Source organism: Miscanthus floridulus, chromosome 10 (assembly GCF_019320115.1).
Source record: "Miscanthus floridulus cultivar M001 chromosome 10, ASM1932011v1, whole genome shotgun sequence".
Taxonomy (NCBI): domain Eukaryota; kingdom Viridiplantae; phylum Streptophyta; class Magnoliopsida; order Poales; family Poaceae; genus Miscanthus; species Miscanthus floridulus.
In genome coordinates this window covers 129683256-129710593 of record NC_089589.1, presented here as the reverse complement: position 1 = coordinate 129710593, position 27338 = coordinate 129683256, and the positions used below count along the sequence as shown (strand labels likewise).

At 51.2% G+C, this 27338-nt stretch overlaps 3 protein-coding genes across 3 annotated transcripts; 1 reads left to right on the top strand and 2 right to left on the bottom strand.

The window, feature by feature from the left end:
- The first annotated feature begins 515 nt into the window (after positions 1–515).
- LOC136485686 (vacuolar protein sorting-associated protein 2 homolog 1-like) lies at positions 516–3180 on the top strand. Its single transcript, XM_066482532.1, has 5 exons — positions 516–756; positions 1393–1523; positions 2206–2310; positions 2503–2763; positions 2865–3180. The coding sequence occupies exons 1-5, from the start codon at positions 720–722 to the stop codon at positions 3003–3005; spliced, it is 675 nt and encodes a 224-aa protein (XP_066338629.1). The 5' UTR covers positions 516–719; the 3' UTR covers positions 3006–3180.
- A 3396-nt stretch (positions 3181–6576) lies between these two features.
- LOC136489606 (adenylate-forming reductase 06235-like) lies at positions 6577–7459 on the bottom strand. The gene is made up of 2 exons (XM_066486186.1): positions 7287–7459; positions 6577–7081 (listed from the first exon to the last, which is right to left on the bottom strand). Exons 1-2 carry the CDS (start codon positions 7457–7459, stop codon positions 6577–6579), a joined length of 678 nt encoding a protein of 225 aa, XP_066342283.1.
- A 1610-nt stretch (positions 7460–9069) lies between these two features.
- LOC136489605 (E3 ubiquitin-protein ligase Os04g0590900-like) lies at positions 9070–9453 on the bottom strand. Its single transcript, XM_066486185.1, has one exon. It carries the CDS (start codon positions 9451–9453, stop codon positions 9070–9072), a length of 384 nt encoding a protein of 127 aa, XP_066342282.1.
- Between the last annotated feature and the right edge of the window lie 17885 nt (positions 9454–27338).

Sequence of the window (27338 nt, the reverse complement as noted above, 5' to 3'; positions counted from 1 at the left end):
GAAAACGACGCCAAACGATCGGCGGCGCTCGCGCGTTTCACGGCAGAAAACGAACGTGGGTCGGCGATTCTCAAAACGCGGCCTCGGAGCCGCGTTCGCTCAAACGCGAACGCGCGATACGACGTCCCGGAAACAAACAGGCCCCAAGTCCACTCGTTCTGCTCAAAAAATAAAAAAAGTCTCTCTTTTTTTCTCTTAAAAAAATTTAAATAAAAAAAATCCAATGGCTAAATGTTTTACTTACTCACTGTTTAGCCAATAGCCACAAGAGGTCCTATTCACTCGAGAGACTCCAGCATCTCCCATTTTTTTTGGGTGGAAAAATAGAGGCTAAATTAAAAATAGATGCCATGATTCAGAGGCTATATATTTTTTGGTGGAAAAATATGCGTTGACCAGGAGGGCGGGAGAGGAGCATCATCAGGTCGCAATCCCGAGTGCCCCATATCCGGAAGGGAACGCGTCGCGGCTGCCGCTGGGCAAACCGCGTTTATATACGGCAAAAACGAACCCAACAGCAGCAAAAGCTTTTTCTTTCCTTCCTTCGCAACGAATCAAACCCCCATCCATCCCCAAAAGAGACCCCGCAATCCCCAATCTCACGCGCAGCGCAGACGAGGGAGGAAGGACTCTTCAGCGGCTCGCCGTCCCCGAATCGCAGCCGCCGCCCGGATCTGAGGGAACGAGTCGTCGTCTTGCTCCCCCGCCCGCCCGCCGCCATGAGCTTCATCTTCGGCAAGAAGAAGACCCCAGCCGGTACCTCTCCCCTCCTCTTCTCCTTGTTCTAGCTTGCGATTCGTTCGATTCCAGTCACTCCCCGATCCTCCCCTCCTGCCGGTGGGCAGCCCCCGGAGAAATTGGGCGTCTTTGTTGTCGCTCTGGGTCCCCGATCGAGAAATTCCTCGCCTTTCTCGGTTTCCCCGATGGAGAAATTACATATACTGCTGCTGATCTCGTTGGGGCTTCTCCACCCCTGTTATTCCCGGAATTGTCGCAATCATATTAGTTTTCCCAGTTTTATCATTATCCATACCCCAAGGAAAACCCCAAGATTTTTTCGATTTTTAGGCGTTTCTCTGCTCTAATTTTGAAACAAAGTTATTGCTTTGTCCCCCCATGGCCCTGCTACTGACTGATGTTCTGAAAAGTTCAAATCAACCATGCAATGTAAGTTCTGCCCAGTTGTCTCGCTTAAGAAACAACATAGAGTAGTCAATAACCCTGCTGTATTGCTGCTATTTCCCATTCACATTGGGCATGTCCTGTCCTGCTGCTGGTTTAATTTAATCCTCAGGATGTCCGTTTACTCTCTTTTTTTTTTTTTTCTTTTTATTCGCCAACGACTTGCGTGTCAGGATGTCCGTTTACATTTCCTCGGTTGGTTAACAACAGAGCTGCTGCGGGAGAACAAGCGGATGCTGGACAAGTCGATCAGGGAGATTGAGAGGGAGAGGCAGGGCCTGCAGGCCCAGGAGAAGAAGCTCATCAACGAGATCAAGAAGGTGGCCAAGCAGGGACAGATGGTATGTGCGAAGAAATAAAGTCGAAGCACCTTCTCTCTTGTTTGATCCGATTTGATCGCATTTTCTTTGGGAATGGTACTTAATTTAGCACCGTGAATTTGTTATCTGTGGTTCAGCTCCAACTTGGAAGCTTTAAGTTTAATAAGGACATGCCCAGTCATATATTAATAATGCAATAAGTAAGGTCATATGAATATCATTCTTCACTGGGTAGCCTATTGCCAGGGTTGTATCTTGTGTTTCTGCTTAAATGTTTTTAGTATTGCTCTGACCAACTTCTGGAAATTTGAGGAAATATGGCATTGTATTGTATCTGATGGTTGGTGTGTTGGGGGCTTATTAAGGCATCTTAATGTGCGATTTTTGGCACGAATTCAATCATGCTCAAACTGTCTAGTTCAGTGTAAAGGCAGTTGGTTATACCTCCTGATAGGATAAGCTGGCTGATTTGGTTTGTTCAGAACCTTGTGGTTTTTGTTCAATGGATGTATGATATGCTCTGTTTTTTGGCTGCAATTGCTCTTAGTTTAGGTTTGAACATGTATAAATGTATTATATGTAGTAAATTAGATTTGAACTTTTTCAAAACTTTACATGTTGAAAAGAACGTGCTATTTTTTTTGGTTGGAATTGCTTTACATGCTCATGTATTATATTTTGATATGCTGTAAATTGTTCGCAGGGAGCTGTGAAAATTATGGCTAAGGACCTTATCCGCACAAGACACCAAATCACAAAATTTTATGCCCTCAAGTCCCAGCTACAAGGTGTATCTCTTCGTATTCAGGTAACTCAACTTTAAGAATTATGTTTATTTTGAGATAGTCAGATAACTGTGTGCGAATTGTGATGAACGATTACAATCTTAGTTGGCTCAATCTTTCCTAGCAAGGTTCACTGTACTGTAAAAAATTCAGATGTTCCTGTTATGCGTGAGTCCTCTTTAAAATCTTGTATTGACTGGTGCCCAATTTTGTAGACTCTGAAATCAACACAAGCAATGGGTGAAGCCATGAAGGGTGTGACAAAAGCCATGGGACAAATGAACAGACAGATGAACCTGCCTGCCCTGCAGAAGATAATGCGGGAGTTTGAGATGCAAAATGAGAAGATGGAGATGGTTAGTGAAGTGATGAACGATGCCATTGATGATGCCTTGGATGGTGACGAGGAGGAGGAAGAAACAGAGGAGCTTGTCAACCAAGTCCTTGACGAAATTGGCATTGATGTCAACTCAGAGGTAAAAACATCGCCATGTTCTTCTGTTGATCCTGATGTAGAATACGCTGCCTTGCAGATGGATAATACTGATGTGCAATGTTGATTCTTCTCTATACCCAGCTTGTCAAGGCTCCTGCGACTGCAGTTGCTAAGCCCGTCGCAGCGGGGAAAGTTCCTGCACAAGCTGAAGCTGCAGGTGGGCCAGATGGTGGCATAGATGACGACCTGCAGGCGCGGCTTGACAACCTAAGGAAGATGTGATAACTGGAGCCTAACAAAACATATGCACACGCTTTGTTTGTAGTTTTATACTATAAAAATATTGCCATTACGGCAATCTTCTTTTTCATATCTGAGTTGCAGAGTGTATGGCATTGTCCATTGTACATAGAATATATATCTAGCACCATGCACTAGGCTGTGCGTTCTCTTCCAATGTTCCAATGCCATCGAGTGCATTTTGGTCGTGATTCAGATGCTGTTGTGAGGGAGTGCTCAACAGATAGTACCGACAAATGACAATGCTGTGCTCGACTTACATGGATAGCGATGAATTCGGATTAATTTTCCAAATTCCTTGCCAAAGCTTGCTTTCTGCCCTCTTCACCTGATGTTCCACGGCTGAGAGAAGTCATGTTACATAATCCACGTTGTGCAGATGATGGGGACGCGGCTAATAAGTAGTGACTGCATTTGAAAGGCAGATGTGACGTTAAGCATTCAGAGTTCAACTGCATCTAAAAGGCTCCTTAAAACAACTCTCAAATTCTTTTTTTTTAGCGTGGTTAGGGTCCGGACGCTAGCCCCCTGTCTGGATGCCCCGCGCCGCAGCTCCCTGTCCCACGCCTGCTCGCTCACTTCTCGCCTGTTGCGCCCGCCAGCAAGCATGTGAGGCCTAACCGTGCCAGTGGGGACCGCCTCTGCCTTCCCGTGCCTGACACCAAGGTGAGACAGCAGAAAAGGCGAGGAGGGAGATGCAACACTCGATTAGATTTGAAACATCTAGATGCAACAATTGTAACATACATCTGAAAACAAATGAGACATGCGTCTGAAACACTTGCAAAAACACCTGAAAAACACTTGAAACTATTGTAAACATACGCAATATCTAGATAAAAAAATTGCATCATATGTGTGAAAACATATGCAACATCCAGATAAACACACTTTGCAACATATGTTAGAAAAAAACAGATGAAACATTAAGAACAGGAGCTTGCAACATACATGTACAACCATTGCAACATGTGATCCCGATCTATTTTTGCTACATCCTGAAACACTTGCAACATACATTTGAAACATTTGAAATAGATGCTTGCAACATGTTGTTTTAGTGAAAATATCTTCTTGCTGCTTGGGAGAATGGAGGCTTGTCGGCATGTGGAGTTCGCGGGAGGCAGCGGCCCCGCGGTGCTTCTAGCAAGTGGCTCGGCGATGGCTGCGCGACAGGGCAGGGAGGCAATGGCCTCGCGCCGCGCCTGGAAGGGTCGGTAGCCGAGCGCCGCGACTCGCAGGCGTCTGCGCGCCTAGCAGGATCGGCAACCACACCACCGCAACTCGCAGGCAACCGCGCGCTGAAACCAGGAGATGGCAGCCGCGCATCGCATCTGGTAGGGCTGGCAGTCGAGCGCCACATGTGGAGGGGAGCGGAGTCCCGCGTGCGGGAGCGAAGCCGAATTGCTAGACGTGCGGGAGTTGATTTTGCTTTTTTAGGCTAGCGGAGCGGCGCATGCAACAGTGAGTGGAGCAAGGCATCCGGCCGCAGGCGTTTTAATGGTAGCATTAACGTTATTTTTTCTTGGCAAAAAGGAAAAAACCAGCTCTGTAATAGTTTCCATATATAAACTACCTTATTAAGATCAAGACTTACGGCCTATTTGCGATAGCTCCCGCAGCTCCAGATGCACCAAAACAGTTGTACTTCACAAAAAATTTGCTAAACAGTTTAGCTTCACCAAATCTTGATTCATCGAAAAGGTGAATATGAGGGCCAGATTCACCAATTTGGTAAATTTTCTTGAGGGGTGCTCCACTAAACCTAAATTAATAGAGTTACAGGAAATTACCTATCGCTGCCACTGATAACACAAACATACCAATTGGTTTCTATTCTTTTCTGTCTGCGCTCTTCTTCTTCTTCCGTCGTGAGGGCGCGTCACTCTCTCCACCGCGGCTTCCCCGCGGCCACCCCATGCGCCTCGTCGCCGGGCCCGCCAACCCATGCTCCTCCGCGCCAGCCCCACCAGCCCCATCGGCCGCTGCTGCCTCTGCCGGCGCCTCCCTGACGCGCACCGCCGCCCCACCACGGCGCCTGGCCGGGTCTGCCCCGATTCGCTCCGCTGCCTTGGCAGATCCCTTCCTCCACCGGTCGTCCACGCCGCAGCCCCGGCCAGCCCCGCCCCGATCCTGACACGACGCCCCATCTAGCCCCGGCCGGCCCTGCTCCACCGGAGGCGAGACGAGCGGGAGCACGAGGAGCAGCGCGCGCATCCACCAGAGGCAGTGCGCACGTACCGGTGCCGCTGTCCGCGCAGCCGTTCATGTCTTCCCCAGCTCAGGCCGCGTGTCTTCCCTAGCGCCGGCCACGAGCCTGCCGTGGCCTTGCACCGGTCGCGGCCCCCCCCGCCGGCGGCTGGCCCCGAGTCATGTACGCGTGCTCGAAGAAGAAGCAGAAGCCGGTGTTTTTTTTTTCTCCTGACACGTGGGGGCCGGTGGCAGTGAGATAGAGAGCCACGGCAAATCTGGTCGTTCCAACGAAAATACCCTTGTGTGGATCCGGAGTTGCTTTGTAGCAAAACAGTTCTCTGTCAGATCCACGGTAAATCTCAGATCCACTAGTGAAGCTAGATCCAAATTCACTTTTTCAGTGTTGAGCTATATCAAACATGCCCTTATAACCCTCCTACAACTCATAAATACGCAACAGCTCCTGAAAAGTGACTCAGCCAACCAATGATTATGCCAACAGGCACACTGTCACCCGCCAGCCCCAAGCCCGCTTCAGCCGCCCTGCACGCCCATGTCGTCGTCTCGCCGCCCTCTCCCGCACGCCTCCGTCCATCTCAGTGAGTGGCCATGAGTGAGAACGTCAAATCTGGGGTGCAAGGCACCTGATCTATGCCCAGAGAGCGTAGATCTGGCTCGTCGCCGGCCATCTCTCTCGCCGGAATTCTAGAGCTCGGTATGAAGAGGAAGGTGGGAAGGAGAGGAAGAAGGGGTTGGAGATGCTGCGGACGGAAGCCTTTTTGAACGCCGCCGCTGGCCGCCGCCACCGCGAGCCGGAGGGCGACGGCGGCGGCCGGGAAGAAGGCCCAACGGGCGGCGGGTGGAGGCGAGTCGCCCCCGAGTCGCCATCATGAGACGACGTGGAGGCTGCGTTGGGGGTTTCTCTCTCTTCTCCTGCCCAGCTGCAAATAACAGAAGCAAGAAGAAAACTAGACGTGGAATCAATTTCATTTGGACTGATGAACAATACCATACCATGCTTCTGCATCGGACGGTCAATATGGAATAATTTTGTCAAATAATAGCCACATTTATCTTTACAAAATGTTGGAGACATCTTTTGCATGGAGAGCAATTGGAGACGTCTAAATTAGAGTTAAATGCACCAGAGGTCCATTAACCTGTGAGAAGGTTTCGGTTAGGTCCATCAATTTTAAAAGTGGCTTTTTGGGTCCATAAACTTTGTATGCCGTATCACTTAGGTCTATATCCCGCCACGCGAGCTTCTCTTGCTGACGTGACCTGCTGACATGTCCTTCTGGATCCAGGTGGACGCCGCACACACGCATGCATGATGCATGCACGTCGGTGGCGTGCTCTTCTATGCCTCGAGCTGTTGACTATGTGGTACGGCGAGAGCAAGTCCAACGTCCGTGACCCCGACGACCTCTCGTGGCGTCACGTCGCGGCGCTGGAGCGCCTGCACCAGCGCGTACACCAGCCACGCCAGCGACGACACGCCGCAGCCACTGTGCACGACGCCTAGAGACTGCAGGATCGCGGTCACTCCGGTCTTGACGACGACTGGCACCCACGGCCGGCCGAAGAGCGCGACGGCGAGCCAGAACACGACCCGGAGCACCGCCTCGGAGCGGCACAGCGTCAGCGCCAGTATGTTGCCCATGGCGAAGACGGCGGCATGCGCCCTGGCGTAAGGAAAGTGTCCCGTCGAGGCGAGCACGAGGCCCACCATGTTCAGCGCGACGCACAGGACGAAGAGGCGCTTGTACACGGTGAACAAGCCCTGGTCGAGGAGTATGACACCCAGCCTCGAGCGCGCGGACAATGTCGCCGGCTTCGCCGGTGCCGGAGCGTTCGCCTTCTTTCTCGGTTGCACGTCATCGACAGCCACAGCTCACGCAGCGATGTCCATCTCCACATCGGCACTGTTGACGACGGGCTCATCGTCCGCGTCCTCGTCATCGAGATCGAGATCGCAGAAGTGGCTGCTCACGCGGCTGCTTTCCGAGTCGCGTAACACCAAGACCCGATTTTGTGACGCACGCTGGGGTTCAGATCGACATGAAGTGCCTGGACGGCATCCAGGGCCCGGTGTACGTCGGCTCCGGCTGCTGCTTCAACAGGAAGGTGCTGTACAGGTTCGATCCCGCGTTCTCTGAAGACGACGATGAGGACGCGCCGGTGCACCGGAGCAGGTCGTGGCGGTTCGGGAAGGTGAAGAAGCGAGCGTTGAGGAGGACCATGTCCACCGTGCCTCTGCTTGACTCGGAGGACACCGACGAGCTGACCGAAGCAGGCACGTCGATGGAAGCTAGCAATTCTCATTCCTTCTCAGTGCTCACCTGCTCGGAGTCCTAACCGCTGGCATTGCGGGAAGAAGGCGGAGGTTGCGTTCCTACCGCGACGCGTTGGAGCGGCACTTCGGCCATTCACCGGAGTTCATCGCGTCAGCGTTCGCGAGCCAAGTGCGCGGCGTCGGCAGCGGCGACTCGTCCACGGCCTCAGATGCTTCTTCTCTCCTCAGGGAGGCGATCCACGTCGTCAGCTGCGCGTACGAGGAGCGGACTAGGTGGGGCTAAGACATTGGCTGGATGTACGGTTCCGGTGTCGGCGGCGTGGTCACGGGGTTTAGGATGCACGCGCGCGGACGATGAGCCCGTCGTCAACAGTGCCGACGTGGAGATGGCCATCGCCGCGTCAGCTGTGGCTGTCGATGACCGGCCTCGAACAGCATCATGTCCGCGCCGTCGTCGGAGACGTAGCAGGTCAGCCTCCGCGCCGGGTAGTCCGCCGCGAGCACCGACAGGACCGTGTTCGCCGTCGCCAGCGGAGGCTACCCGCGCCCGCCGCTGTCACGAGCACGTCCACGCTGCCCAGCCGCGACGACGGCTCGCCATCCTCGCCGTCCCTGTCGTCGTCGTACCTTGATGCCAGTCTGTCGAGGTGCGTCTCGCGGTTGGTCGGGGACAGCTTCGGGAGCTGCGCGACGAGCCACGCGAGGGCGAGCCACAACTTGTAGACGAGCGCGGCCAGCCAGAGCCAGGGCACGCTGCGCGCCGGGTGCGTGACGCGGTACCGGAAGAAGGCGCCGGGTGCGTAGACGAGCGCGGACAGCTGTTTGACAAAATGCATGGCCAAGAGCCGCTTCGGAAGGATATGTCAGCAGGCCACATCAGCATGAGAAGCCCGCGTGACGGAATATGGACTTAAGTGATACGACATACAAAGTTTATGACCCAAAAAACCACTTTGAAAAGTTGATGGACCTAACCGAAACTTCCTAACAAGTTAATGGACCTCTGGTGCATTTAACTCTCTGAATAAATTCAGATGCCGTGCTTAGTGATTGGTGGCATCAGGCTCGTCTGCAGGTGCCGCGTCACTTCCAACGAGGTTTCGACTCCATTGTTCTTTTGGTCTCTTTGGGAGCTGTGGAAGGAGCAAAACTGTCGGACTTTCTAAGCCAAGTCACTGTCAGCGTCTTCGCTATTTCAACGGATTGTCGAGGAAGCCAACGCCTGGTTGGGGGCGGGCGTCGGAGCTACGTCGGTGTTCACGGCGCAAGGTGCTTAGCAAAATTGTTCCTGTATAATCGCTCTGTGTAAACCAGCCTTCGTCTAACGCCGTGGCACCTCGCCATATTGTGTTAGTCGCTTAGTAAACTCTTAATTTCTCCTTAACGAAACACGTGCTAAGCACTTTCTCAAAAAACAAAAAGAAAAATAGAAATGCATTTGGAGAGCATGTTGGAGACACCTTTTTGTCAAAGAATAGCCATATTTATCTTTACAAAATGATTTAGTTCTCCTCTTGGAGTTAATTTAAGCTAGTTATTACCAGTAAGCTGTGTCGATCACGCCAGGGGCGCGGCGGCGACAGGACCACGGCAGAAGGGGCAGGTGGCGTGGACGCGGATCCAGTCGCCGACGCACGCTGCGTGGAAGTAGTGCATGCACGGCGGCAGCACCCTGAGGGCGTCACCGTCGGCAAGCTCTGCCAGGCACACCCCGCACGTGGCGTACTGCCACCCATCGGCCTTCAGATACCTGCAGAGCAGCGGCCTAGCCTGCACAGCTGCCCGGCCCATCTCCACCTCCTCCATGCCCACTGCCGCTGCCTCTGTTGCCGTTGGCGGCGGCCTATCCTCGCCGACGCCGTTGCTCCTTGGCGGTGCACGGCAACCGCTGGCGGCCTCCTGCTGCCCCTTGCGCATCTTGCAGGCGCCGGAGATTACCATGGCCAGGAAGCCGACGATGACAATGTTGCTGTAGCCTCCCTGTTGTCGACCGTCAACATGGCCATGTACGACACGGAGATGGATTAATTGGTATGACTAATGCTAGTGTTATGGTGCCATAATTGTGTCACAGCAATTGTTCACTACTACTGATACTTAAGGGGAGGCGTAGCGATGGTTACCATGCCTGATTACTTGTTATGATCGATTCATACGATGAGATAGTTTATATTTTATTGACTTACCATTCTCTAAGGTCAATGTAAGGCTTTGCTTGGTTCACAGTTCACACTGATTAAGCCTTTGATGATAAAGACATCAAAATCTTTTATTCGGCATGCCTACGATTGCTGTTGAGTTCCAAGTTCCAACAAACGGACACCATGCGGCGATGCATGGTTGGATGAGGCAACCACACGCATCGTCATGTTCATCATCTTTGGTCTAGCGGGTCGTGTATTGTCTTTGAGCCCCTAGGGGTGTGTCTATGGGGGTATGCACGCCCCAAAGACCTTATATTCACTAACCATCGTCCACGTTAGTGTTTATGTTTTGCTTTAGATCAATATGTCATTGAACGGTCGTAGCTCATCTTTGTGAGACCCCAACTTCGAGTACTTAATCACACATCAACAATTCTTTCTTCAGAGTTCTTGCTTGTATTCTTCAATTTGCTGGTACAAATTAACCTTCTCAGTGTGATCAATGGAGTAGTCTCTCTCGCAGATCTTGCTGGACACGGCAATGGGCCGAAGACGTCCACACCACCGAGGTAAGCCCCTGATCCATCTAAAATCTCGATCTCTCTCACCCTCTCTCCCTCTTGTAGATCTTGGCCAGCTTGGCATCCATGGCGGGCTCAGCAGCCATGGCAGGTCCAAGACAGGCTCGGTGGCCATATAACGGGTCTATGACGGGCTCGACAGCATGTCCACCTGGTGGCGGTCGGATCTAGGTCGATTGGGGTGGATCTAGTAATGAAGACGGCGCACAACAGCATGCTCGATGTCGGGGATGGGCTTTGGAGCGGGCTTAGCAATGGGATCACCGACGGGTTTGTGTTCTTTTGTTTATTTTATTAAATCTATTTTAGAGACGATTATTATAACCACCTTTGGAAATCTAGATTGACAACGACATTTAACCAGAGGCAGGGGCGTCGCCCACCACTTGAAATCTCATCTGTCCCACTCTAAAAATATTTTTCTTCTAGTGTTTTTTTAAAAGGCGGACTCTAATTAAACCACCACATTTATTAGAGAATCGAAATCATATAAATGGTAGAGAAAATAAATTTTATACTTAGAAAGGCTTAAGCAATCAATCTAAAGCTTCAAGAAGCAAGTCAAGTGGGGGTGCGCGATCTGGCTACACAGAACGCTTGCCTCCTCCTTAAACTGCTGCACCGCCTACACCATCCAGAAGAGTCAGCATGGGCAGCCTGGGCACGGCAACACACAGACCTATCAACATTGGAGGGGGCCAATGACGGTAACCACTGGGATGGCCTGAAATCTCTACTGCCAGCATACAGATGTATAACCAAGGTCGTCATTGGAGATGGTGCATCTACGACGTTCTGGTGGGATTCATGGACAGAGGGCACCACGCTGGCACTCAAATTTCCCTGCATACTCAGTCACTGCACTCAGCCAAATGTTTCAGTCAGGGAAGTATGCATTCGCGGCCTTGCGACCATCCTGGTGCCGCGACTCTCTCCCCAGGCATGCAGCGAGAAGGCTGAGGTCGAGGCTATCATCGCTTCCATCAACCTACAACAGCAGCCAGACGAACGCTCCAGCAAGTTTACTTGCACGGCGAACAGGCTGGACACCGGCAGCATATACCGTGTCTCGACACACTCCGGACAAGTCGGTATGATCGACAACTTCGTCTGGAAAAGCCGTGCTCCCCCCCGGGTTCGGTTCTTCGGTTGGTTGCTGCTCCATGAAAGAATTCAGTGCCGAGCAAACCTCCACAACAAGCATGTCCTGGATGACGACATTTGCGAACTCTGCGGTCAATCCGCTGAGACATGTGACCATCTCATCTTCCAGTGCACGGTCGCTAGATCTTTCTGGAACCACCTTGGATGGAGAGACCTGCCTATCCCTCCTGTCAATAGGCTCTGGGAATTGCCCAGGCCGGCTGAGGTGCCATCAAAGCTCTTTTCTACAATGATTCTTCTCTGTTGCTGGCAAGTTTGGAACCATAGGCACGATGTCGTCTTCCGTCAGCAACAGCCTTGCCTTCGGCGGCTGCTTGCTACTGCCAAAGAAGCATGTCGCCTCTGGAGCTGCCGCCTAAAAGTCGAAGATCGATGGATAGTTGACAAGTGGTGCGCAATGTTTGTAATGAACTAAGCTCTCCTACCTCCTCATTTGTAATCTAAATATGACTACGGGTCCTCGACCCTGTAGGTGCCTTGGCACCCTCCATCCACCGGCTCGCCGGAATCAATGGAAAATCCATTCAGGTGGGGCTCTCACCCCTCCGGTGATGTCTTCAAAAAAAAGAAGCAAGTCAAGCATGCAACTTAGATACTTCTATAAGTACATAATTAATGGATACGTTAGTCTCAAATGATAAGGGCATTAGGCTTTTACTTTGTACTTCCTCCGTTTCAAATTATAAGTCGCTTTGACTTTTTTTTGGTACATATAATGTTATGTCTAGATACATAGCAAATTCGATGCATCAAAAAAGTTAAAGCAACTTATCACTTAGAACAAAGGGAGTATAATGTCAACTACATGAGCACATTTTCCTATATGTAAGAGCATCTCCAAGAGTACTAAAAAATTCTTCCCAAAACCATTGAGTTTTCTAAGTGGTCAAAAGCTATTGGGAGCACCAAAGAAAGATTTCTCCGACAATTTCCAAAAAATCACTCCTTAAAAGACAGAAGGGAATTTTACATCTGGAATCCCGAACTGTTTCTAAATCACCCCAACCAGTTCTATACTTTCTTTCTCTCCTGTACATTTGTATCAGTAACCCTGTCCTACTTATTCTTTTCCACATCCTTCAACCTTAGATTGGCGCGACGGATACGCGCGCGTATTTATTTTTACGACGGGGTTGATTTTTCCAATTGCCAAAAGATTGGGAGGTGCAATTGGGAGTTGTTGGAGATGCATTTTCACTCTTGCCAAAAGTCATGGATTGAGAGATTGTTTTGGGAACTCTTGAAGATGCTATGGGTGAGAATGTTACAAGATGACTATTGGGATACTAAAATTACGGTTCACTGCTAGGGTGTATATATATAATATGTAAAAAAGTATTAGCATCTGGACGTCTAGATGGACGCCCGCGCCAGCGCCTGCTACATTTACAGGCGGGGACCGCCCGAGCCGCTACCCGCGCTTCCCTGCTTCTCGTGCCACTCTCATCCTGTCGACGAAATATGGTCGGCAGTCTACCTAGGGGTATGCCCAAGGTAGTAGATTATCGACAGACATGTGCGCAAGCTGCGAACAAGATGATGACGCAAGACAGACACGAGGTTTTATCCAGGTTCGGCCGCCGTGAGGGCGTAATACCTACATCCTGCGTCTGATTGTATTGCTGTATGTCAATGAGATGTGTTTTTTAGAGGGGTCCCCTGCCCGCCTTATATAGTCCGGGGGGCAGGGTTACAGATCTGGAAACTAATCATAATCAGTTACAATTGCTATAGGTGGCCGGATAAGGATTCCTATTCTAACCGACCAGGATCTTGCTTGATCTCCAAATCTGCCTTGATTCCTTGCGTGGGACTCCAAACAGATTGGCCGGGCCACGCGTTGTCTTCTAGTGGGCCAGACCCCCTGGTCCGGGCCGGCCCAAGCCTAGCCGTAAGGGTATAGGGGTTAATACCCCCATAGCTAGTCCCCGAGCACCATGTATTATGTTGCGACACGCCGTTCGATCTCCTTCGGCTAATGCAATCCGTCTTCATGTCATCTCCAACTAGTTGAAACATTGACCAAGCAAATGTGCCAGTATTCTGGTCAGACCAGAAAGCAGTAGACCATGATTATAGCCGAAGATTCCGGTTGTCCGAAGAATGCATGGTGCTCTAAAGAAAAAAGAAAAAGATTTCTTTCCTGATGAAGTGTGCCCACTTGTATTTCTAAAAAAAAATATAAGTGACCCTTGTACAATAGTAGTTATGGCCAACAGTCAGAGCGTAGGGGTCGATAAAATAAACACATTCACTGCAAGGTGAAGTGTGCCCACTTAGTCCCCGAGCCTAGTAGTAGGTGACGTAGGCACGTGGTGCTAGGGTCTAAAAAGAATTCCCACTGAAGTTGAGAATCCAATTGTCGTACAAGCAATACGAGATGCACCGGTAGGTGCATCGTATCGATGTAGTCCCCGAGCTTGCTGGAAGGCGAGGTACCAGCCTTGTAGCAAGGTCTAAATAAATGCCTCTCAACTGTATGTGAGTACAAATCACATGTAGCCGAGGAGAGCGGTCTTCGAGAAATGTCAGGAGAGTGGTCGGGGCAGTCCCCGAGCATGAGAGTGGTCGGAACAGTCCCCGAGCACGATTGTGGTCTGGACAGTCTCCGAGCACGATGGTGGTTTGGACAGTCCCCGAGCACGATTGTGGTCTGGATAGTCCCCGAGCACAATTGTGGTCTGGACAGTCCCCGAGCACGAGAAGTGTGGCGAAAAACCATATGCCACTTATACTATTATTTTTGCATTTATTTATTTACTTGCTCTGTCAAGTCCAATCTGACACGTCTGGTCAAAGAAGTAGACGGGTATAGCACGTCATACTGCCTTTATGTCTTTTCAAGCAAATAGCTGCGTGGCTCCTGTAAGTAGGTGCGTCAGTGTGGGCCCTCCCACACTGGCAACAAAGAGATGCATATATTGGCATAGATCTTGAGGCTGTGAAAACAACCATCTACAGCACGTGCGCACGTCTCCCAAGAATCTCGGGCAGACGAAACGGCATAACTCTTGGGTTAAATACAGTATAAGATAGGTAAGTTACTTTTTACTGAACCTCATTGCCATTCACAGCCGCAGCCATCTTCTTCCTCTTGCCAACCCTAATACCTCCGAAATCACCACCAATCAATCCTCCGCCAGTTCCTCGTTCATCTGCAAGGCCAGATTCATGGCAAAAAGTGACGCGCAGAAGAAAGCAGGAGTCATGGCGAAGGAGTGGTGGAAATCAAGAAGCAACGAGCAGACCATTGAAGACCTCGTCACCATGGGGGTACTCCACAACAAGGAGCTCGTAGGATGGCGTGCGACGGAGGGCGAAGGGTACCCCGATCCACAACCAGGTGAGATCGTGGCGTTCGAAGACTTCTTTAAGCAGGGATTTGGGGTTCCTGTTCATCCTTTTCTTCAGGGGCTCTATCTTTACTATGAGATTGGGATTTGCAATCTGCATCCCAACTCGATTCTCCTTGTCGCCACTTTCATTCATCTTTGCGAAGCATATGGCGGCTTCCAGCCCCATTTCGATTTTTTCCGCCATCTTTTCTGTCTGCGGAAGAAAGGAAGCAGTGGATCGAAGATTGCTGGAGGTGTGTACCTCAACCTCCATGATGGCATGAAAGCCCAGTACCTGCACTGCCCATGGAACACGTCGCTTGACGACTGGTACAAGAAATGGTTCTACATCCACGAAGAGCTGAACACGATCACGCTGTGCGATGTGGGGTACATTCCGGAGAAGAGGACAAGCTAGTCAGAGAAGCCCGAGCACCTGGAATAGATTCCAGAAATATTTGGGATGATTCTGTGGAAAAAACTGGACAGCCCGAGCGTGGTCGGGAGCTTCATCAGCTGGCGGATCCAGTCCTGCCAGAAGAGGGTACATCCTGGCTACGAGTATCAAGGTAGCGTGGACCTGACGAGGACGAGTCAGGGGGCGCTTGACAAAAACGAAGTCAGAGCCAGAATTGGAGAGCTATTTAACTTAGCTGATCCAAATTATGTCAGATTGAGCGATATCGAGCACGCTTTCAAGCTCGTCCGACCTCCCCCAAAGGTAACTCATCTTGCCTTGTACCCATAGTCTTGTACTGTGGTAGAAACTCACTGTGTTCACTATCATTTGTTTCCCAGATTAATGGTCGGGATAGAGCGACAGTGTTTGTGTCGCCACCCCTAGAGTAGATTGGCCACAAGGAGCTATCCTAGCCACCCAGACCAGTGTCAGGATCGAGGACGTCGACTGGGCGGTGCTCGGAGCTGGAGAGGAGGTAGCAGCCAAAGCTACTGGTAAGCGACCGGTGGCCAGCAAGCGTCGTCAGGCGATTTTTACTCTGTCGGACGATGATGCAGAGGAGGGAGAGGATGCAAACACCTTTCGACTTGTCCCTCGAAAGAGGAGAAAGCAACTGGAGTCGATGGAGCAACTGCAGCGCGAAGGACAAGCGGCGGAGGGGTCGAGCACCAAGGCCCATCGACAGTGCTGGATGTAGAGGGAGACCAGGAGTCACCCGCACAGCATGTGGAGCAGGCACGGCCGAAGAGACGCGCCTTCGCCACATCATTCTGCGCTTCCAACATGTAAGTATTTGTGACCTTGATGTAAGCTAGCAATTTGCATTGAATATGATTGCCTTCTGAACTTATCTCGGATGTACTAGCTCGGTGTCCACCGAAAGTCCGAACCAGCTAGCCAGAAGCGGCATGGCTCCACCAGTAATTTTAGAGCAGACTGCCCAGTAGCCGGCCATCGAGGAACCCATAGCAGAAAATCCGTCGGGGCCTCAGCAAACAATCAGTCAGACAATAGTCCCCAAGCAGGGGTCAAGGGAAGAGCCGAGCCGAGCACGAGTGCTCTGAGCACTAAACCTGCTGAGGGCAACACCTCAGCATCAAGGGTAATGGAATAGATCGAGGAGCAGCGGCCGGAGGTGAGAGCACAGAGCATGTTTGTCGATGCTGCAGCCCATGAGAAGGCCATAGTGATCGTAGAAGCTGCTAACACCAGAGCAGCACCGAGACCCGAAGAAGAGCCCAAAGAGGACGAAGTGGAGGAGGTCCTAGGCTGGCCACACGACAAGCGACAACATGTGTATGTGTCGCGTTGGCGGAACGACCAATGGGTTGTTCATGAGGAAATCCCAGAGGTCGAAGAGACCAAGAAAGTTGAACGGGCGGCGAAACGGCTGGTGATAGAGGTCCAGGTAGGCTTTGCTTCACCACCTGATCTTGCTATCTAGTCGAGCTTGTCTTACTTAGCCATATGCACACAGGACTTAATGAAGACCGCAAGGTACCACAAGAAATGCTTCGACCAGATCGAGGGGATCACTGCAAGAAACAAGGAGCTAACGGCAGAGGTGGAACGCCTGCGCCACTGACTTGAAGCCACCAACCATGAGAAGGCGAAGCAAGAGTCCTAGAACCAGAACCTGGTCGTCCAGCTCAGTAATAAAGAGCAGGAAAGAACAAGTAAGTAGCCACTTTATCATAACGAATACTTCTAGTGTTGTTGCATTGTTGGTAGTAACAGCTCTAGTGTAGGTTTAGAAGCCGAAGTGGTCCGTCTCCAAGAGGAGAACAGTCGTGCGGTCGTGGAGTGTGATCGCCTGAAAGAGGACAACAGAAAACTGGCGCACAACCAGTCAAAGCTCCGGGACCACATGACCAAGATGACAAAGGAGCTGAAAAGTAAGTTTTTCAAACCCATTTGCTCATTTTTGTTGCCTACCGTAGTTTGGCGTAATATAGCATCTTAACAGCATGTATGGTTTGTAGTTATAAAAATCAATGCGAAGAAACATCTAGAGGCCGTGATAAAAGACCGTGACGGCTGGTAGGCGCAGTGCCTAGAGATCACCAATGATCGTGACACCTGGAAAAGCTGGTGCTAGGAGGTGGCAACGGGCATTTTGCCAGTCCTTAACCTCATTGATCCAGCGCTAACAGAGGACGTGCCAAGGATGCCACAGCTGGGATTGATCGAGAGATGCCGAAAGGCATGGGGATGGTTCCAGGAGTTCGTGAAGGAGGCGGGTGAGTACACAGGAGCACATGTGCTAAGCATGGTACGTGCTCACTACCCCCTAATTGACCTCAAGCGCCTGGAGGCTGGATACCCGAAAGAGGTAGATCCAGACAAGGCTGAGGAGCTACGGATGACCCAGCTGGACTTGTCGGCGAAAATAATTGGCGACATTAACCTGTGTGGAGGTGCGACAGCACCTGTACAGGGAATGCCATCAATAAGTCAGCTAGAAGCGCTGTCATTTTTAAGCCAACCGGCGAAGCCTGCGGTCTCGACCAGCTAGGCATCGGCGGGGCCATCTTCTTCAGCTCGAACAATGCCAGAGTGCCCAAGACCCTTGCACAATGTCAGGCCCAGCGAGCAGCAGGTGCCGCATGACCCGACCAGCCAATAGTATAGGCTATAGCTGTGGAATTAGATGTAGTTGTGTTATTGTAAACTTGGACCCTTTCAGGCAAGCTTGTAATAACGTAACTGTATATCTGCATAAGCTTGTTTGTTTTGTAGAAAACATATTTAAGCTTGAATATCGTGTTGGTGTAACTAAGTGAGAACATGTTAGCGTTCTGTTTAGTTGTACCAGTTTAATCGACACGTCATCCTGAAAGGTTTGTATGGCCCTGGTTTGTCTTGTGGTCGGAGTGTGAGGTGCGCAGCCTGTGCACATGTAGACACACACAAGTCAAACTAGAGAGCACCTGCCGATCACCCGTAGCGTAGAGAGCAGATCCCATGCACGCGTTGCGAGGAACCAGAGATAGGGCCTGCTCCGGAAACCCGAGAAGGGATGGTGGTCGGTTTTAACTAGTTGAGTTAGATTAACAATGGACTTCGAAGTGACACATTATAGTGGTCGGAGAAATCATAATAGCTTTATTGAATTAAATCAAAAATACAAGAGGAGTACATATCTTAGTAATTAAGCATAGAAACGCCTAAGCTTGTCGATGTGCCATGAATTGGGTACGTCTGTACCGTCCAGGTGAGCTAACCTGTAAGACATTGGTCGCGTAACCTCCTTGATCATGAAGGGCCCTTCCCATGGGGTTGCAAGTTTATGGACGCCAGCCTGATTCGTCTTCCACTTCAAGACCAGGTCCCCAACCATGAAGAACCGCTCCTTAACGTTCTTGTTGTAGTACCTGCGCAAAACAGCAAGGTATTTGGCTGTACATACACAAGAATCGAGCCGCTTCTCTTCTGCACTATTCACTTCTAGCTCCCATACTTCATTGGCCTTGTCTTCGTCGAAGTTCTCTACCCGTGCTGATCTGAAGGCTATATCTGCTGGGAGCACTGCCTCAGCACCATAAACCATAAAGTATGGTGATACGCCGGTATTGCGACTGGGCTGGGTTCTGAGACCCCAGACCACGGCTGGTAACTCTTTGAGCCATCTTCCGGGAGCTTTGTTGTTTTCTCTGTACATCCTCTTCTTAAGTGCGTCCAAGATCATACCATTTGCCCGCTCGACCTGTCCATTAGCTCTAGGGTGCGCCACCGAGATGTATTTTACTACTATGCTCCTTTCATCGCAGAAGTCCCAAAAAACATTCCCGGTGAACTGAGAACCCAGATCAGTGATGATGCTATTGGGTATGCCAAAGCGGTGGATGACCTAGTCGATGAACGCAATAGCCTTTTCTGAAGATGCCTTGACTAGGGGCATGTACTCTATCCACTTGGAAAATTTGTCGATCAGCACAAAGACGCATGTAAATTTCCTAGGGGCCGGTTTGAAAGGCCCGATCATATCCAGTCCCCAGCATGCGAAGGGCCAAGAGGCTGGTATTGTCTGAATCTTGTGTGCTGGTACGTGGGTTCTCCTGGCGAAGAACTAACAACCTTCACCATGTCGGACTAGCTTTTCTGCATCGGCTACGGCTGACGGCCAATAGAACCCTGCTCGGAAAGCCTTGCCAACCAGCGTTCTTGAGGCCACGTGGTTGCCACAGGAGCCAGAGTGGATTTGGTCCAGGAGATGTTCACCATCCTCCTGGGTTATACACTTCATCAAGATTTCCTCCTTCGCGTTCTTGCGCCACAATTTGCCATCGACGAGCAGATACTGCTTACTGCGACGCATCAGGCGTTCATTTTCTATCCAATCGGTGTAACCGCTACCATCTGTCAGGTACTTGATGAAAGGTACTCTCTAGTCAGGCTCCTGAGTGGTCGAAGGTGGTTCGGTGGTGTTTGACGCCGGGACCGCAGCCACCAATAGCTGGTCTGGAGGCTTGTTGACCGCAGGATCTTCCTCTTTGATGGAAGGCGTGAGCAGGTCTTGAACAAATACGCCATGTAGGACTTTGGCTCGGGATGATCCTAACTTTGACAGCGCATCTGCTGCTGATTTTTGTCCCAGACCACATGTGTGTACTCGATGACATAGAACTTGCCTTTCGGCTTTCTGATCGATTTGCAGTATGCATCCATCTTTTCGCTGGTCATATCCCAGTCCTTGTTGAGTTGGTTGATGACTAGAGCCGAGTCTCTGTAGACATAGAGACATTTGACACCGAGCTCGATCGCAATGCGCAGACCATGTAGGCATGCTTCGTACTCAGCGGCGTTATTAGACGCCGGGAAATAAATCCTGAGGACGTATCGGAGCTGCTCCTTGGATGGTGACACGAAAAGGACTCCTGCTCCTACGCCGTCAATGTTGAGAGAGCCGTCAAAGTACATCTTCCAATACTCGTCGGGCCCCTGAGAGGCAGGTGTGCTCAAATCTGTCCACTCGACGATGAAATTGACAAGTGCCTGAGACTTGACCGTAGTATGGCTTGCAAATTCCAAGGAGAAAGGGCATAGCTCCATTGCCCATTTGACGATGCGCCCATTTGCATCCTTGTTGCGAATGATGTCTCCCAGAGGGTACTCAGTCATGACCACCACACGATATCCGTCGAAGTAGTGTTTCAACTTTCGGGATGTAATTAGTATGGCGTAGATCAGTTTTTGAATCTGTGGGTACCTGGTCTTGGATTCATTGAGCACCTCACTAACAAAATATATTGGTCACTGTACCTTGTAGACATGGCCAGGCTCGTCGTGCTCGACCACCATGGCAGTGGAGACCACTCGATTAGTTGCCGCAATGTAAAGTAGGAGGGTTTCGTCTTCTCTAGGAGCAGTGAGGACCGGAGGTGATGTAAGGAATTGTTTCAGCTATGTAAAGGCAGTGTCCTCTTCCTCCGACCACTCAAACTTCTCGGATGCTTTGAGCAGCTTGAAAAACAGTAGTCCTTTTTTGCCTAATCTTGATATGAAACGACTTAGGGCAGCCATGCATCCGGTAAGCTTCTGAACATCCTTCACCTTTTTGGGCGGCTTCATGTCCAAGACAGCTTTCACCTTCTCTGAGTTAGGGTGTATGCCGTCGTGACTGACGACATTGCCGAGCAATATACCAGATGGAACACCAAAGATACACTTCTTTGGGTTTAATTTCCATTGGAATGTGTTAAGAGCTACAAAGGTACGTTCGAGGTTGTCAACAAGGGTGTATGTTTCCTTGGTTTTAACAACTACATCGTCAACATAAGCCTCGACGAGGTCGTATTTTATCTCGTCTTTGAGGCAGGCCTGTATGGCGCGTTGGTAGGTAGCCCCGGCGTTCTTGAGCCCAAACGACATGGTTGTGTAGCAGTAAGCGCCGAAGGGCGTGATGAAGGATGTCTTGATCTGGTCGTCCTCTTTGAGAGCAATCTGGTGATAACCAGAGTAGCAATCGAGAAAGGAAAGCAACTTGCAACCGGCAGTTGAATCTACGACCTTGTCTATGCGAGGTAAGCCGAAGGGGTCTTTAGGGCAGTGTTTGTTGAGATTAGTGTAATCAACACACATTCTCCATTCATTATTTTTTTTGCGTACAAGAATCGGGTTGGCTAACCACTCTAGATGATACACTTCTTTGATAAATCCGGCTGCCAAAAGCCATGTAACTTCTACCCTAATAGCCTCCTTTTTGTCACGAGCGAACCATCGTAGCTTCTGCTTGATAGGTTTGGCCTTGCCGTCGACATTTAAGGAGTGCTCGATCAAGTTCCGAGGTACACCGGGCATGTTAGCGGGTTTCCATACGAACACACTCACGTTGCTCCTCAAGAACCTGATGAACGCGTCTTCCTATTTAGGATCCAGGTTGGCCCCGATAAGGGCCATTTTGCTGGGATCACCGTCGACCAGCTGGATCGCTTTGTGCTCTCTGAACTTGACGTTCTTGCATGGGGCCTCGAGCTCTGGGATCTCTAGGTGGTCGGCCAAGGTCTTCTTGGCGTTGAGCGTGGTGTCGGCCATGCGAATAGAGAGGTCATAAGCCTCTGCTATTTTGAAGCTGTCATCCTCGCAGATATAAGCTGTGTATACGTTGCCCCTAAGAGTTAGAACCCCTTTCTCGGTAGGCATCTTGAGCACCAAATACCTGTAGTGAGGTATGGCCATGAATTTGGTGAGCGCTGGTCGACCAAGGATAGCATGGTAGGTGCCATCGAAGTCAGCGACCACAAAGTTGACGTAGTCGGTGCGGAAGTGGTCCGGGGTACCAAATTGCATAGGTAGCGTGGTCTGCCCGAGAGGTGTGGAGCTTTGTCTGTGGAGAACACCCCAGAACTGTGCCTCGTATGGCTTGAGATCAGCCTGGGTTATCTTCAGGGCAGGCAAATTGTTCTTGAACAGTATATCGATGGAACTGCCGTCGTCAGTCAGCACTCTATCGAACTGAACCTTGTTAATACAGGGATCGAGAACTAGAGGAAAACGTTCTGGCTTAGGTATTGAGCCCATTGGTCCTTTTTGCTGAAGGAGATCTCTCAGTGAGACCAAGGAGGGAGCCGTGGATCGGTGATGAGTTTGTCGGTGTTGGCCACGTTCAAGCAAGCGCGGGCGAGCAGCTTGCGTTCTCGTTTGGTCTTGATGGACACTTTGCCTCCAATGATGGTGTGGACGCGATCGGTTGGCTTGACGTACTTGTGACGGGGATCTGCATCTTTATCGTCGTTGTCCTCATTGCGCTACTCCCCTGCACCGTTAGGCTTGTCGGATGTGTCCGGAGCCTATTGGCGCGTGTAGATAGATTTGAGGACACGGCAATTCTCCATGGTATGGTTTGACTTGGGATGGAGCTGGTAGGGTCCTTTCAATGCTTTGGCATAGTCTTCTTCGTAGTTGCGACGTCCGCCACCTTTTTTAACAGTATTGACCTCGCCGTCGTCTTCCCGAGCACGCTTGCCCCTGTAATCGTCACGGCGATTACGCCGCTGATTACGCTAGTCGCGGTGGTCACAGGAATCATTGCGCTGGTTGCGGCGATCAAAATTGTCATTCCAACCATGGTTGCCGCAGTAGTCGCCATGGTGTGGGGGGTGGTCGGAGCGTGGAACCCTTGCTACTTCTTCGATGATTATCTTTTTAGCATCATCAGCATCCGCATATTTTTTAGCAGTGGCCAGGAGTGCTGTAACTGATTCAGGTCTCTTGCGGAGGAGCTTATCCCTTAGGGCATCATGGAAGCGGAGACCAGTGATGAAAGCCTCAATTACCTCGTTGTCGGAGATTGACGGGACCTTAATGCGCATCTCCGAGAAGCGTCGGACGTACTCGCGCAGTGGCTCATCTTTGCGATCTTGAATCCGCTGCAGGTCATATTTGTTGCCGGGTTGCTCGCAAGTGGCAATGAAGTTGTCGATGAATGCTTGCTTGAGCTCTTGCCAAGAATCAAAGTAGTTCGCCGGCAAGCTGACCAGCCATTGGTGGCCTGCATGGCCGACGGCGACTGGGAAGTAATTAGACATGACGTGCTCGTCAGCCATGGCTAATCTACATGTGGTTTCGTAGAGCATGACCCATAATTCAGGGTTCTCCTTGCCGTCGTACTTCTGAAGTTTTTCGAGCTTGAAGTTCTTGGGCCATATGACTTAGCGAAGGTGTGGAGTAAACTGCTTCAAACCCGGAGGGCCGTGGGTGGTATCATATTCCATACGGCGATAGCTTTCGTGGGATGCACGATCATTGGCTCTTTGATTAATGCGATCGCGCAGATCGCGTTCTCCGAGGTAATGGCGGAGATCGTTATTGCCATCACGGTGATCCCGGTTGCCACCCTGGTTAACCCTGCGACCGCGGTTATCACGGCGATTATCGCGGTTGTCTCGGCTGTTGTCGTCCCAATAGCCGCGGCGATTGTTGTCCCGACCACCATCATGGCCACCGTTCCCGCCTTGACGGTTGTCTGATGGGTCATTGTTGCGCGAGCCACGTTGGTTGGGTGGCTATGAGCAACTTGAGTACTGGCGGCTATGGCTTGATTTGACTGAGACGGATGGAGCCCGGGCTTGATTTACAATCTCTGTGGTCTGGGCCATAGCAGCCGTCAAGTAAGCTTGTATATCATCACGAACTGCCTGGGTTTCTAGGGTATTGGGTAGTCATTGCATCGTCGCCATAGCAACAGCTACGTTGGCGCTTGGGGTCCTGAAGACCTGCTTGTCCCCCACCCTGTCAAAGGCATTGTTAAGGTTGCGCGGCTGGACCCTTATGCGTCGTGCCTCCTCTTCTACCTCGACTTTGATTTGTCGACGATTAAACCGGTCAATATTGCGTGCTTCGCGTGCTAGCCTTTCTTGTTCTGTCTCACCAAATGTCGGTGGTTCGTCATTACTGACAACGTTGATCAAGTCCCCTCGCCTTGGTGGGAAGGATAAGAATTGTGGGAACCCCGGGGCGTGGTCTGGGATATCCAGATCGTATTCAACGCCTTCATCGTCATGATGCTGGAGCTCTGTGTGGTCGGAGCCCTTAGATGCGATGCCGGACGAGGAGCTTGAGCCACCCTCTTGAACTATGTGGACCGATCCTTCTTGATAATCCTCAATCCGGACCATGTTGACGAAATTACGTAGGCCGTAGGGCTAGGCCTGGTAGTTCTCCATCGAGGCTTCGTACTCAAAGAGCCAGAGACCTATCGTGGGGGCTGGTCGGCGATGAACGGAGCGCCCTTCAGGAGTAGATGTGACCACGAGATCCGTACCGAGTCGTGCAGGACGACTGGCCCGAGCTGGTCGGGTAGATTTGTTGTGGGTAGTGATTACCTGCTCATTAGGTTGACTTTGAATCAAACTTACCAGAGCTAGGGTTTCAGCAAGTTTGGTGCCGACCCGATCGATGGAGTCGAGCAGGTCGGTGTTGTCGATCTGCCTCCCTTTGTAGCGAGGAAGCGGACGATGGGTTGTCGGCATGGCTGAAGACGATGTTGGCATGGCCGGAGCCAGATCCACCGTGGTCGGAGCCGTAGCCGATGCAAATGAAGCAGTGGTCGACGCAGATTGAATCCGCGCCTCCTCCGTGGTCATGGCGATGTAGTCGTCGGAGCCAGTGGTCCAGGTGATCTGGCCGATGGTGAACGTGAGGCCGTTCGGCACAGCCATGAAACCGGGGATGATGACCATCTTGTTCGTCTGGAGAGCAGTACGCACACCCCCTACCTGGCGCGCCACTGTCGACGAAATATGGTCGACAGTCTACCTAGGGGTATGCCCAAGGTAGTAGATTATCGGCCGACAGGTGCGCAAGCTACGAACAAGATGATGACGCAAGACAGACACGAGGTTTTATCCAGGTTCGGCCGCCGTGAGGGCGTAATACCTACGTCCTGTGTCTGATTGTATTGCTGTATGTCAATGAGATGTGTTTTTAGAGGGGTCCCCTGCCCGCCTTATATAGTCCTGGGGGCAGGGTTACAGATCTGGAAACTACTCCTAATCAGTTACAATTGCCATAGGTGGCCGGATAAGGATTCCTATTCTAACCGACCAGGATCTTGCTTGATCTCCAAATCTGCCTTGATTCCTTACGCGGGACTCCGAACAGATTGGCCGGGCCGCGCGTCGTCTTTTAGTGGGCCAGACCCCCTGGTCCGGGCCGGCCCAAGCCTAGCCGTAAGGGTATAGGGGTTAATACCCCCACACATCCCCACCACTCCCCACGCTTCCCTGCTTCCCGCACCCCCTCCATGCCTGCTGTGCTGCTCCCCTGCTACCCGCGCGCACGCTGGGAATGCCTACACCCCTGCCACCATTCCCCTCCGCTTCCCACATACGCCGTGGCGTAGCGCTCCATCCCATCGCTTTCCACACACATGCATGGGCCCTAGCAGCTGCTACAGGCGACTGTGGTAGGTGGGTCACATTGCAACATGTGCAACACCAGATCTACTTTTGTAACATCCACATGGTACACTTGTAACATATGTCCGAAATAGCTAAAACACTTACAACAAACGTCTGAAACACTTGCAAAACTCCTGGAAACTCTTGAAAGCCATTGCAAACATATGCAACATTCAGATTAAAGACTTTGCAACATATGTGTGAAACATATGCAACATCCAGATAAAACACTTGCAATATACGACTGAAAAACGGATGAAACATTTGGAACAGACGCTTGCAACATATGTGTATATCCATTGCAACATATGAAATATTGTCCGGATCTACTTTTGCAACATCCATATGAAACACTTGTAACATTCCTTTGAAACACCTAAAATAATTGAAACATACGCTTTCAGCGCAACAACTCCTTGCCACTTGGGAGACGCGTGTGGAGTTCATCGGAAGCAGCAGCTCGAGGCGGCTGCGCGACGCGACGAGGAGGCAACGACTGCATGACTGGGAGATGGTAGCCGCGCGCCGCGCCTGGCAGGGGCTGTAGCCGAGCTCCACGACTTGGAGGTGGCCACGCGCCGCGCCTGGCAGGGGTAGCGGCCGAGCCCTGCGCCTCGGAGGCTGCAGTCGAGCGGATAGGAGCGAGTGGACGATCGATTTTTTTTTGAGAAACGGGCGAGGATAGGTGGGGATCGTTGGGCTGGCATCACGGCTCACCAACGGAGCCTCCGGGTCGACGGACGCCCGCATCTGAGCATTATCTTAATATATGTTTGCTTGATTTCCACGCCGTTGTCGACCCCACGAATCTGGGGGAATATGCTCACTATTTGTACGATGAATCATGTGCAATATGGTAGGCACATGCATGCACTTTGCAGCAGGTAACTAAGCTATCTCCTGTCGTGATTTGTGGGTGTCAAATGGAAGGCATCACTCGATGCATTCCACGTACGCTGGAGCTTCATATTTTTGTTCTGTTTTCTCTCGATACATGCATGCATCCCCGTGATTTGAAGCATATGGCATGCATGCATGCATGTGAGGGCGGCCGTAAATTCATCATGAAAACAATTGCACGCAGCCGCAGCAAATCTCATCAGAAGTCAACCCCAGATTTCATCATCACAAGTCAACTCTTGCTCTGAAGTGAACTCCAAATCTCATCAAAAGTCAACCATCACTCACACTTCTATATAAGCGCCTCAGCTCATTTCTGAGACATTCCCAACACACGACCCACCGCCACTCACCGGCGACAAGCTAAGTACAGAGGTCGTCTCCACCATGGTGAAACTCACGGTCGTTCTGCTCACCTTGCTCGCCGCTGCCGCAGCTGGCATGGTCACCGATGCCGGCGCTACCGCGACCATCCCGGCAGGTCACCAACAAGCCACCAGGAGGAGCCGTTTCCTGCTTGCCAACAGCGCGGTCTACAACTCGCCGCCGCCGCCGTACTCCGCCGCTTGCTCCATGAAGTCGGCCGCCGTGTGCTTGGCACCGGGCAGCCCGGGCCCGACGTGCTGCGGTGGGCAGTGCGTGGACACGACAGCCAGCGTCAACCGCTGGATGCAACAAGGTCTGCAAGCACGATCGTAGCACGTGCTGCGGCGGCCGCTGCGTCGACCTGCTCTCCGACGAAGACAACTGTGGCGCGTGCGGGAACCGGTGCAACAAGAAGTGCAGCAAAGGCTTCTGTGACTACGCCTTGTAATACGTGCAGTGCGGTATATTGTACTTCT

Bases quoted from the DNA above. Each gene is read 5' to 3' on its own strand.
- LOC136485686 (XM_066482532.1), top strand. From the start codon at position 720: ATGAGCTTCATCTTCGGCAAGAAGAAGACCCCAGCCG. The intron at 1,524-2,205 runs GTATGTGCGAAG...AATTGTTCGCAG, and splicing joins TGGCCAAGCAGGGACAGATG to GGAGCTGTGAAAATTATGGC. The intron at 2,311-2,502 runs GTAACTCAACTT...CCAATTTTGTAG, and splicing joins GTGTATCTCTTCGTATTCAG to ACTCTGAAATCAACACAAGC.
- LOC136489606 (XM_066486186.1), bottom strand. From the start codon at position 7,459: ATGGTCCTCCTCAACGCTCGCTTCTTCACCTTCCCGAACCGCCACGAC. The intron at 7,082-7,286 runs GCACTTCATGTC...CGTGCAACCGAG, and splicing joins GGGCCCTGGATGCCGTCCAG to AAAGAAGGCGAACGCTCCGG.
- LOC136489605 (XM_066486185.1), bottom strand. From the start codon at position 9,453: ATGGTAATCTCCGGCGCCTGCAAGATGCGCAAGGGGCAGCAGGAGGCC.